At 42.2% G+C, this 13110-nt stretch overlaps 2 protein-coding genes across 7 annotated transcripts in view; one reads left to right on the top strand and one right to left on the bottom strand.

The window, feature by feature from the left end:
• The window catches only part of vps13d (vacuolar protein sorting 13 homolog D), a 396056-nt gene that overhangs the window by 172456 nt on the left and 210490 nt on the right, over positions 1–13110 (bottom strand). For all 6 annotated transcript variants that reach the window (XM_049581624.1, XM_049581623.1, XM_049581627.1 and 3 more), the window contains exons 14-16: positions 5900–6030; positions 5698–5752; positions 5075–5251 (exon numbers count right to left, since the gene is read on the bottom strand). In XM_049581624.1, the coding sequence (XP_049437581.1) occupies positions 5075–5251; positions 5698–5752; positions 5900–6030 (363 nt within the window). The remainder of the gene's footprint in view (positions 1–5074; positions 5252–5697; positions 5753–5899; positions 6031–13110) is intronic.
• Positions 1–13110, top strand: part of LOC125892003 (immunoglobulin superfamily member 21-like) — a 437371-nt gene that overhangs the window by 327148 nt on the left and 97113 nt on the right. The gene's annotated exons all lie outside the window — the stretch shown is intronic.

The raw sequence follows: 13110 nt of genomic DNA, 5'->3' as shown, positions 1-13110 counted from the left end.
CCAGCTCATCCACTGCTGTTTGCAACCCACTCCTGGACATCACCACCTGTCCAGCCATGGTCAGATGGTCTGATAGCCTTTCTCTGGCATGGACTGCTCTCCGGTGGGTTAACATTGAAAGCTGGCGACATTGTTGTTAGCCGTGGCTAGCTCGCTAGCTAGCTCCCCGCTAGCCGTCGTCACAGTCATCCAGCAGCAGGAAAGTTTCCAACATACCATGCAAAGCAATATGAAGCTCATCCTGTTTAATACCTGGTCCCTCAATAACAAAAGCCACATCCTACATGAATTCATTCTGGATAATAAACTGGACTTTCTCTGTCTTACTGAAACCTGGCAACAACCACTGGATTATCTATCACTCACTGCACCCAATAGAAACTCATGCATTGATAAACCACGCACTGAGGGCTTACACAGACAGGAAATCAAAACCAGTCTAATCTCCATCTCATCTGCTCCTTCATTTGAACATCTGGTATTTAAACTCTCCAGCCACTCACAGTTGGTCATGGCAGTTGTCTACCGCCCCCCAAATCTCACCCATCATTCCTCACTGACTTTTCTGACTTTCTGACCCAGCTCTGTTCTTTCTCCCCCACAATCCTCCTTCTTGATGATTTCAATATCCACATTGACTCCACAAACTCCTCTGCAACCACAGACTTCACTGATACACTCAACTGCTTTAATTTCATTCAACATGTCAATTTTCCCCACCCATAACTGTTGTCACACTCTGGACCTTGTTTGCTCCACTCTACTCACCTTGCATCATCTTTCTGGTTCCCACCTCACCACCTCTGACCACTTAGCCATCACCATGTCAATTGACATTCCCACCCCACTGCCAAAGCAAAAACGCACAATCACCTTCCGTAAACTAAACTCCCTTCTTCCCACCTCCCTCTCGTCCTCCCTCTCTGAAAAAATATCCACTTCTCCCTTCATTGACCTTCAAAGCCCCTCAGACCTCACAGACTACTACAACCTCACTCTCTCCTCCTGCCTCCTCGTGAAGGAACACTGTCACCCACTCTGCTCCCTGGTACACCCCAGAACCCCACTTGATGAAAACTTGTGCCCGGTAAATCCACCTTCACCCACTCTGCTCCCTGGTACACCCCAGAACTCCACTTGATGAAAACTTGTGCCCGGCAAATCAAAAGACTCTGCAATAAAACAGGTCTGACAGTTCACCTGGAAGCCCTCAAGGACCATCTACAGCAATATAAAGATGCCCTTTCCTGTGCCCAATCCACCTACTACTCTCAACTGATTCACTCTGCCTCTGAAAACCCGAAAGTACTTTTCTCCACTATCAACTAACTCCTAAACCCCCAAGACAACAGTTCCCAATCATTTACAATTCGCAAATGCACCTCCTTCCTCTCATTATTCCAAACTAAAAGAGACATCTATAGCAATTTAACCACCACTGCATCTGCCCCCCCTCTATCCACCCCTGCTAACCAAAGCTCACTACTGGAATGAAAACTGTCACCTAGGGATGTCACGATACCAAAAATTATGTAGTCGGTGCAGATACCAGTAAAATTACACGATTCTCAATACCAAAGTCGATACCACAGTAAAAAAAATAATAAAATCCTAAGATCCCATGTATTTAAACAAGAAATACTTTAAAATATTTTCATATAAAATAACATTTCTTTCAACAGATTGATATTACTTATATTTTTTCTTTTTCTCTTTTCCTCTTTACCTATTTTTCATTGTAAAAAACACTGATCAACACCTGCAACAAACTCAATAAACCATTTAAATATTTACTATTTAAATCACACTGACAGTGTTTGAGCCAACCACAAGAATGTGTGGAATTTTGTTGGTTTCATTAATTGTTTGTCCTTTCCCGGTGCAAATGGTGTTTTTTTGACATCTATGGTGCAGTTGTGGAAAAATCCAACATCCCAGTACAAAAAATCAAACGCACCCCAACTGCCATGTTTCGGAAGTAGACACAGAAGAGCAGTCATGTACTGCTCAGAGTGAAATCCCTGATCGTTAGCTCACACAGCTTGTTCAAGCTGTTCTCTGTGTTGTCGAAATTAAACAAAATAACATGGAACATATCTGCTTATTATGCTACTGATTTTAATTGGGATATTTTTTGATGAACTGAATGACATTTAAGGAAGTGTTGCACGTCTCGAAGGCTTGGCTCATAGGAGACCACCAGACTCTCTCCCAGGGGAGGGGCTGGGGGAGAGAGGGGGATGTCCGGAGTCCGGATAAAGCTCTGTACGGATCACGGACAGTTCAGAAGCAATTTGGAACGAGTTAAAAGCAATTAATAAACAAAGTGGTGTTTAAAACTGCATATATTGCTAGCAGATCTATTTTCTGGCCTGAAGTGTGGCCCTGACTGGTTCTGAATGTGGGCTTTAGCAGGGAACCGCTGCCATGTGTAGTTCTACTTCCTCGTCACCCCCTCGCTCTGCATGTAGGCACGGACTGTAACGCTATATGGCGTATACTGCCCCCATCAGTTCCGGAAGAGTCATAGCACCAATTCTTACGCTGGTATCGGTTCTTCCGGTTTTTCAAAAAAATTAGTATGGCCAGGTTTTTTTCATCTTGGAATCGAAAGGTATCGCAAGTATCGTTTCTCATGGCATCATTACTGCCACCTGCACACTGGACCCCATCACCTCATGCTTTGTCAAGGTCTGCTTTCCAGCTCTCTCCCCACTAATCACCACAAAAATAACCTCCTCCCTGTCTACTGGCATCGTTCCACCATCTCTCAAAATCGCTGCTGTCATCCCCATTCTAAAAAGACCTGGACTCAACCCTGACATCCCAAATAATTTCAGGCCAATCTCCAAACTACCCTTTCTGTCCAAACTACTGGAACGTGCTGTAGCCTCCCAACTGAATTAAAACCTCTCTGTCAATAACATGTACAAAACATTCCAATCTGGATTTCGATCAAACCATAGTACTGAAACTGCCCTCCTTAAAATCATAACGACCTCCTTCTCTCCTCTGATGCTGAAAACATCAATATCCTCATCCTCCTCAACCTCAGTTCCACCTTCAACACCAATCACTCCATCCTTCTCACCCGACTTGAAACCGTCTTTAACATCACTGGCACTGCTCTCAACTGGTTTAAATCATATCTCTCTGACAGACTTCAGTTCATCTCCATCAATAACTTCATATCCCCCACTGCTCTCCTCCCCCAAGGTGTCCCCCAAGGTTCAGTTCTCAGTCCCCTCCTCTTCATCCTGTCCCTGTTCCCCCTTGGTCCAACAGACAAATGGCCGGGCCCCCAGCCTGGCACCCCCAATCATCTGCACTTGGAGCGGAAGGGGTCCAGCGACATGTGGGTCATCTAGCAGGCTCCATCGCACCGCTGATACACCCCCAGGAGGTCAGGGGTCCGTGCCCAGGTACAGCGCCCTCCCTCTGTGTTGATTGTGGGGTCCTCCATGGTCAGACATGTGGCGTAAGCGACGGTCAGACCTTTTGCCACCCTGTTGTCACCATCAGGGATATTACATCTGCCGCCCTGCAGGCTACAACCCAGCACACCTCTGCCTCCACAGTGGTTGTCCTGACATCCTGACTTCTTGGATAACAGACTACCTGACAGAGCAGCCTCAGTATGTCAGGCTTAGAAGCTGTATCTCTGGGATGGTCAAGAGCAGCACTGGTGCTCCACAGGGAACTGTTTTAGCACCATTCCTGTTCACACTCTACACAGCGGACTTTAAAGGGGCAATAAGCAAAATCGTTTCACCACTAGGTTCGCTGTTGTGCACTGCCTGTAGAGCAAAACAAAGTGTGTCATGAGCCACTCCTCCCTCTACCTCTGCTCTCCAACACACCCCCCACCCCCCTACTCGCCTTGTCTGTGCCGGCAAGTACCGCAGCATCTCCACGGGCTATCACATCCAGACGGTCCCGGTGTTTCTTCCGCAGGCTCCGCTTCACTCAGCTGCCCGATAAACCCGCTGCTTCTTCCCACATTAACCTGAATAACAAACCAGAGCTTGGTGCTCCGGTCGGATCCAAACTAGCTGGGAAGCTAGCGGAGACCAACTGGCTGTGCTGGCAGCTGAGTGAAGTGGAGCATGAGGAGGTTGTGTAAGTCAGATTTTAAGAAATTCAATTTAGTACAATGCCATGTTTACATGAGTTTTAAAAATCCAGTTTTAGTCAGACAGGAAATCGATTTTCTGAAATATTATGTCTTTAATAACATGATCTATGGCATGATTTCCTGCAGTGAATAATAAAGAAGGCATTCTGCCTTGTCTTTAATGATACCACTTCACTGAAATTTATTAAGGCGCAACTAAAAAAGAGTAGAGGTACTAATTAACTAAGCAACAGCCATGTATTTAAGGAATGAGGCAACTGTTTAGACAATGATCTAATTAAATGGCTGTGGCTCAGGGGGTAGAGCTGGTCGTCTATTAATAGGAAGATCAGCGGTTTGATCTCCGGCTCCTCTGGTCCGCATGTTGAAGTATCCTTAGGCAAGATACTGAACCTCAAATTGGTGTATGAATGATTAACTGAGTAGCAAGTGGCACCTTGTCTGGTCACCTCAGGCAACAGTGTATGATTGTGCTTGTAAATGGGGGACTGTGACTAAGTAATGTGAAAGTGCTTTGAGTGGTCAGCTCAGCAGGTGACAGTGGTTGTTTGGTTGCCGGTTGAGGAATAAGTATTCAGTCCCAGACGCCATTTCAAATCCTCATTGGGAATTACAGTTGAGGACTGTCATTTTGCACCTTACTTTGTGAGTTTCTGTATCTGCACTGTTGCTCATGGATGCCTTATTTCTTAATTGTTTAAATTTGTTTTACTTATTGAAATCTGTTGTGCATTTGACTTTTAAAAAACTTCTGGCACAGCTTGGTAGAAGGGCAAAAATAAAACAACCTCACTTCTTAAAAATGAAGAAATCTACAAGTGCATGTTTACAGGAAACTGCAAACATTCTGTCTGTAAAAATGTCTGCCTACAGTGTGATATTTCTCCGGCCTTGCAATGCATACGTTCCAAAAAAGGGGCAGCAAGTTTCATAACTCACCTGAGGTATGAACTCTTCCTTTATAGAAGAACTCGGTCACTTTTTTGATTGCTTGTGGGTTGTAGATGATGTTCAATGGACTGGTCTTCACTTCCAGTCTCCTCTCAAATTTACACCTCATGGGGTTACGCTCATAAATCATCTCAAACACCGGTGATGATGAGCACTCTGAGCATCCTAACACAAAAACAATATTGGGATATCTCATTCAAGAGAATAAGACAGACAAGAACATGACACCTTGAGTTTTGACCTATGACCAGCAAAAAACTATCTGTCCATCATTGAGTCCAAGTGGACATTTGTGCCAAATTTGAAGAAATTCACTTAAGTCATTCATGAGATATAACATTCACAAGGATGGGATGGATGGACAAATGGACGGAGTGACAGATGGACGGACAACCCGAAAACATGATGCTATTGCCGGCACTGAGGCATAAAGAGTTTACCTCTACTCAGTTTTAAACAGATGGGTACATTTCTGACAGCTTTAACAACTCAACGTGAAAAAGAATCTGAGGTAATCAAAATGTCAAACTCAGAGAAAACATTACTGAATATTGTTTGAATTGAAAAAGTTTTTTTAAGATCAATTCTTAAAAAGAAAACAAAAATCTTACCCAAGGTACTGCTGGACTGGACGGATGGCTGGTTAATGGCAACGACAAGTTTGTCCTGCAACAAGTGGCACGTGAAAAACAGGAGAAGCATGATAAAATATACAGTAGAAAACAATATAAATGTCATGTACTTGAGGAGCTGCAATTCACTTTTGCTCACATTATGGACTCTCTCTGCCCACTTCTGTCCATCACTGCTTACCATTTTGGGAGACACCAGGACAGGAAAGCTGGTGCCCTGCGTAGTCAAGTCCCTCAGAAACAAACCACCCAGTTTCACAGACAACAGGGAGGACTCAGAGCGAGGGAGAGACTCCACAATCACCTTTACCCCTGTGGAAACATGCTCACAGTGAATTCAATGAAGGTAGCAACAACAACAACACATAACTTTCAACATATTGTACCACAGTAGCCAGAACTATAATTATATTTTTACTTTCATTAATGTTGTTGTAAGCTACTGTCATTACCGTCTGTCCTGCATCTCCCTCTGTCTCTTTCTGTCTCATTGTGTCATATGGATTACTGTTAATTTATTATGCTGATCTGTTCTGTACAACATCTATTGCACGTCTGTCCATCCTGGAAGAGGGATCCCTCCTCAGTTGTTCTTCCTGAGGTTTCTACCGTTTTTTTCCCTGTTAAAGGGTTTTTTTGGGGGAGTTTATCCTTATCCGCTGTGAGGGTCCTAAGGACAGAGGGATGTGGTATGCTGTAAAGCCCTGTGAGGCAAATTGTGATTAGTGATATTGGGCTTTATAAATAAAACTGAAGTGAAATTGAAATAACTTTAACTCAGTGGACTACTCATTTTCATCCATTATCAAACCAGAAAACAGCTTATTACATTCGATAACTATGACACAATTTATAGGAATATGATTATCAACCAGTCAACCATCAGATGTAGTTTATTTTTCCTTTCGGTATCTCTAGTTGTACTCAGACAGTTGTGGGCAACAGCACAAAATTTCAACAGCAGGAAGGTTATATGGCAGTACTGGATTTACAGGATTTTTGCATCAATCTGATAAAGACCCTTGATTTCTGAGGTGTTAAATTGACTGGATCATTTCTATGTGGGTAGTCTTCCTGTACACCGTCTCTCCGTATATTTTCAAAGATGTACTTTATCACTATATTTGTTGATATGGTTAAATGAAATTATCTATTACACCTATTGATGCACTTCAACATTGCAAAAAATTCCACACTTAAGGCCTTTGCCCACTGAGTCAGTTTTCTTTGTCCGAAATTGTCGCCTGTCTAAAAATAAATACTACGTCACATTGTACCAATCACATTTGCACACCGAGTCTAAAACTTTCGTCCATCAAAAACGTTTTCTGAACAGGTTCGAATTTCTGTGTTTTTCACATCCGTCAGAAGCCTTTAGAGAGCTGTTTTACCAAGAATCAGTGAAGAAAATGTAGCGGTGGGTAGGGATGGGTACCGAACTCCAGTGATGAACGAGCCCCGGGGCTACATTCTTCCAGACCACAGTATTGATAAGCTCTGACCTTAACGGTTCTGCTATCGGTACTGGAGCAGTCGCGTTTTTCATTTCTTTTTAATCCAAGATAAACGTTATCTTGCACATTTATCTCACCAACTCCATCAATTATCCGTCATTGTATCATAATTTTCGCTATTCTCCCTGAAGACGAGAGGATCTGTGTCGCTCACCCCGGCTGTGTGTGAGTGGAGAGCAGGGGGGTGGGGCTGTTGTTCCAGTGACACACACACACACACACACACACACACACAAGACAGTGCATACACCAACTCAAGCTCGTTGCCTACCATTAGATAGATAACAATGGCGGAGAGAACCAAACGGTCAAAAGTGTGGCTTTACATTACAAGAGTTGATGCAGACACAGCGCGTTGTCACAAGTGTGATAAATGTTTTGCGTGTAAGGGTGGCAACACTAGTAATTTGTCAAAACACCTTGCGAAAGTGCATCATATTCTGACAGACTGCCTGTAACGAGGCCTCGCTCCCGGTAGTCACGTGATTGTGGGCGTGCCGAAGCAGGGATCGAAACACTGCCTTGGAACACTTGCGCTTCAAAAGATCGACACTGTGTCGAGCAAACTGGCTCCAGCATAACATCACTACCTAGCACAGCTAGTTCATTTACGTCCAGTCCAGGTTTGAAACATTATGCTAGCAGCCAACACGTGGAGTTAATAACCATTAGCTATTTTGCGACCCTATTTACTAAATAGGGTTTCCGGCACAAGATAACGGCTTAACGGCGACGGAGAAGCCTGGCGCCAGGTCCAATATTTTCCTCTTCGTTGATGTCATGACTGTCCATAAGTACCTGAACAGGTATCGTACTGGTATCGTACTGTGGGTCCCAATTTTGGTACTGTGACAACACTATTATTTTATGTATTTTACATTTCAAGTTGTAAAAAGTAAAATGTTTTGTTAAAAAACTAGTTTGTTACATAATGAGAATTGAGAAAATAAAGCAATTTATGTTCTTAATTTGTTCTTTTTCTTCCTCAAAAAGTATCGATAAGAGTACCATTAAAATACTGGATCGATAAGCAGTATCGATAAGAGTAGTAGTACCGTTAAAAACTTAACGATACCCATCCCTAGTTGTCACGGTAGCAAAATTGGGCAGATGTGTGTGTGTCACTGGAACAACAGCCCCACCCCCCCTGCTCTCCACTCACACACAGCAGGCAGCCAGGGTGACAACACAGATCCCCTCGTCTTCAGGGAGAATAGCGAAAATTATGTTACAATGACAGATAATTGACGGAGTTGGTGAGATAAATGTGCAAGAAAACATTTATCTTGTTAAAAAAAAAAAAAAAAAAAGAAAAACGCGACTGCTCCTGTACCGATAGCACAACCGTCAAGGTCAGAGCTTATCAATACTGTGGTCTTGAAGAATGTAGCCCCGGGGCTCATTTAGTACCGGAGTTCGGTACTCATCCCTAGTGACAACACTATTATTTTATGTATTTTACATTTCAAGTTGTACAAAGTAAAATGTTTTGTTAAAAAACTATTTTGTTGCATAATGAGAATTGAGAAAATAAAGCAATTTATGTTCTTAATTTGTTTTTTCTTCCTCAAAAAGTATCGATAAGAGTACCGTTAAAATACAGTGGTGGAAAAAAGTTTTCGGACACCCCATGCATTTGTGAAATATTGCTTTAAGAATCACTCTTAGGTCTTCAAGTGCAATTTCTTTTAGTACAGTCACAGCCAAAATACTAAATAAATCCTAAAAAGCCATTAAAAAGCTTTCGACTTACTGGTCCATCCCCATCCCAACCCTCACCTATGGTCATGAGCCCTGGGTAGTGACCAGAAGAATGAGATTGCGGATGCAAGCGGCGGAAATTAGTAGGAGTGTAACTATCCATCGATCTGGATATATCGATTTAATGATCAACGATCCAATCTAGGGCTGTCAACGAATATTCTAAATTTGAATTTAAATTTGAATTTGAAAAAAAAATGGACCTTCGAATCTGAAAATTGATATTCGATTGTGGAGAGAGAAAAAAAACACCACCGCAGCTGTCCTCTCTGCAAGTGGACGTTGGCATCAGACGCGCATTTCTCCACGCTAGTCGACAAGCGGTTCTGCTCCCAGCTGTTGTCGCCGTCACCCGGCTTGACACATTCGCTCGCGGCTCACGCAGAAAATAGACCAGACGCCGAAGCGATCACTGCAGGGCGCGAGCCGGTCACAGTCCAGTGCTTCGAGGCTATTCGCAGAGCTTCCACGGGCGGTGTGGTCACGGGTCAGAGAGGGGGGGCGAGCGAGAGGTCCGTGGTCGTTTATAACGTAATGTTATAGATAATTGTTTTATGTGTCTTAATGTGTAGGTATGTAAAAGACGTTTATGTTGAAATAAAAATACCTACAGGTAGTTATGTTTCATATACAAGTATGTTTCCTTGTATTAGTTTGCCCTCTTGTGGACATAATGCGGAAAAAAAAAATATTCGAATGGTTCAAACTTATGAGTTATTTTTAGAAGGAATATTCGAATGTCATTTTTGAGTAATTTTGACAGCCCTAATCCAATCACATTGATGCAAAGTGAAAACATCAATCCATATCGTCATCTAGGGGATACTCATTTATTTTGAAAGTCTGTGTCACTGTCAAACAGCAGCAGGTAGATGGCAAGCAGCCAAGAGAAAGATGATGAGGATAATGTTATTTACTCCGGAATAAATCAGCAGTGTGGAAATATTTTGGATTTCATGGCCTAGATACAGATTTTATAAAAACATATTCCGATGCTTTAATAAAACCAATCACCATTTTAGTGAATCAATCAATAGGCTCAAAGGAGGTGCCATCATCATGGAAGGTGGCCACGGTGACACCAATATTTAAGTCTGGTAGCAGGGCAGCAGTAGCCAACTACAGGCCAATTAGCATCCTCCCAACCATATCCAAGGTTGCCGAAAAATGGGTATCGAAACTGTTGACTATACACCTAGATAAAGGCCACACCCCACTCCACCCACTTCAGTTTGGCGTTCATGCCCATCACTCCACTGAGACAGCAAACTGTTTGTTCATTGAAAAAATCAAATACATGCTGGACAAACATTCATATGTAGGTGCTGTGTTCCTGGACCTCAGGAGGGCATCTGACACTGTCAACCATCAAACACTCCTGGCAAAATTATCTCATTTCAATTTCTCCACAGATACTATAAAATGGTTCAGGTCCTACCTAACAAACAGAAAACAGTGTGTCATGAAATCGCCCTGCCTTGATAATCCAGCAGTTGTGCCACAAGGCTCAGTCCTTGGGCTACTACTCTTTTCCTTGTATATAAATGACCTGCCTGACGCATGCCCTGACTTTAACATCCAAATGTACGCAGATGATGAAGTCATCTTCCTTCATGGCAAAAAACCTGACTTGATCTCAAACAAGTTAACGGACGGTCTAATCATGGTCCAACACTGGCTGCAGAGTATGGCCCAATCCCAATTCCTATCTTAACCCTCAGTCTCAAAAATCTGCGCTCCCGCGAAGTGCTAGTGCTGTCCCGATTCTCAGAGTGTTGAGTTGAGGGTCAAGAATAGCACTGTATGCGCTGTATGGCCCTCACTTTTAAGATTTTCCAGGACCACCCTTGGCAGTAAGTGCTATCCCAGAATCCTTTGCATATCATCCGTCGAGCTCAGCCGAACCCAGCCAAGTACAGACGATTCAGTCAATGCAAGATGGCGAAGCGAAGTTATCAATGTGAGTATTTTCCTCGTTAATAGTTGTTTTAGAAGTATGATAACCATTGCATTATCTTAGTTTAACGTCATTTTACGGACTATAGACCTCTTTGTAGCGTAACACACATATTTTTGGTCGCGGGCGACGGCTTGCCTGCCCCGCCGCACGTAACCCTGGTTCTCTGATAACCGAGTATGCTGTCATTCAGTTACAAAAGTCATTTTTCTCAGTGATAATGTAGTTGTTAAGTTGTTTTAATATACGTGAAATGTTTGCATCGACATTTTTGTAAGATGACCGGACGGTGTCATCTCCTGTAGTCGTAGAGTCTGCAGCTGGTAACGTTACAGCTGCAGGTTAACGTTAGTGATTGTATTATGTGGTGACTTTGCGCTGAATAAGTTACGTCGGTTGTTGTGGTACAGGTTATTTGGTTGAATATCAACTTATAACCCAAAGAGTGAAACGTTAACGTGGATGCAAGTCACCAGATAACACATGTGTGACTGTGTAAACAGCCTCACCAGTTCTGCTGGATGTTGACTACAGTATTCATTGTGATAATACTTGCAATACTACATGAAACTAACTAATAACTTAACGAATATCTGACAAGTAGCCCAAAAAAGTAAAAAATAAAAGAAAGTAATGTTGTTATCTCCGTTCCATTTCAGAGCCACCAGACAAAACACAAGCCCTGATTCATTTCAGGGCCACCAATGAAGACAGGTTTACAAAAAGCAAGCAGGCTCCAAAAAAACTATGGGAGTAAGTAATTTGCAACTTGTGAACTGTTCATATTCATAACATAATTCTCAGTCACAACGGCAACTGTTCCCCTAGTGATCAAGCATTTTGTTTCAATATGAAATCAGCACAGCTGCAGACGGCATTGTCGAAGATTGTTGTTTGGTAACTGTACTTTTGTTTTGCTGCCCCTATACTGTCACTTTTTGGAAAGATTTTGTCGAGTATATTCGTTGCAACATTTATGTTCTATTTTCACTACTGTACAAAGATGTGCAGTTTGGATTTTATGATGTCAGCATTTCAAAACAAAAACAATTCTATATCATTAATCTATCTATTATCTTAGCGAAATTCCATATTCATAAGAGATGTATGGCCCTCACTTTTAAGATGTTCAAAATTTTTATGAATGAAATGCAGCAATACTTAGAAACCATTCAGCACTCCACAAACTCCAAAGCTATAAAGCCTCTGAAAATATGTAAACAATTTAATTGTTTAAGCTGCTGAACTTTTTTATTTATTTGTTTATTTTATTTCTTTGTCTTTTCTCTTAACCCTGGCATATTTGTTCTGTTCATGTCTGTCACTGCTTGTTTTGTACAAGAATTGAAATAAAGTGTTGGGAAAAAAAAACTCATCACGTCTTTTTATCGACGACTACTGATAACATATATTTCTTCTTCTTTGAACTGACAGACTGGACGGAGTTTTGGCATATTGCTGGGGACTTGAATTAGTCTCTCATTTCAAGCACCTGGGAGTCATTTTAGGAGTCATTGCAGCGCCACGTTTTTAAAACCCATTGAACAACTCTTTCACAAAGCCATAAAGATTTTTGCCAGAAAATCACTGTCATACCATCACTGCAACATTTTGGATCAATACAATTTCTTAAACTTCGAAAACTTCAAAGTCCTGAAGAGTGCTTTTGTTTTTAAGTGTTTAAATGGCCTAGCGCCCCCTCCTGTACAGGAATTCATCCATTAAAAAAAACAACAACAATCGACCGGACTTGTAACTAGGTCAGACACCAGAGGTGACTGCAAGGTACAACACAGACTGACCACATTTGGCCAAAATGTGCTCTCTATAAAAGGTAGCCAAACCTGGAACTGCCTCCCAGAGTACCTAAGAGAAATTCCCACCCTTGCCACCTTTAGAGGTACGCTAAAAAAATGGCTAAAAGCCAACCAGTCATGTAACCACTGACCTATTCTATTTTGAATGTACTGCTGCTATGGAATGTCTTTTATATTTCTTTCGTTTTTTGTTTCTTTCTCTCTTCTTCCTCCTTTTCTGAATGAATGGTGCTATGTCTATTGAATGTATTTGCTGCTAATTTTATGGTGTCTAAGTGTGTTAAAGGTTTGTTTTTATATTGTCTTCTATGTGTTGGGGACTACGGACGGAAATTAGCCTCAT

The sequence above is a fragment of the Epinephelus fuscoguttatus genome, linkage group LG7 (genome assembly GCF_011397635.1).
Source record: "Epinephelus fuscoguttatus linkage group LG7, E.fuscoguttatus.final_Chr_v1".
NCBI classification, from domain to species: Eukaryota; Metazoa; Chordata; class Actinopteri; order Perciformes; family Serranidae; genus Epinephelus; species Epinephelus fuscoguttatus.
The sequence above is the reverse complement of the archived record's forward strand: the minus strand, read 5'-3'. Positions and strand labels throughout refer to the sequence as shown.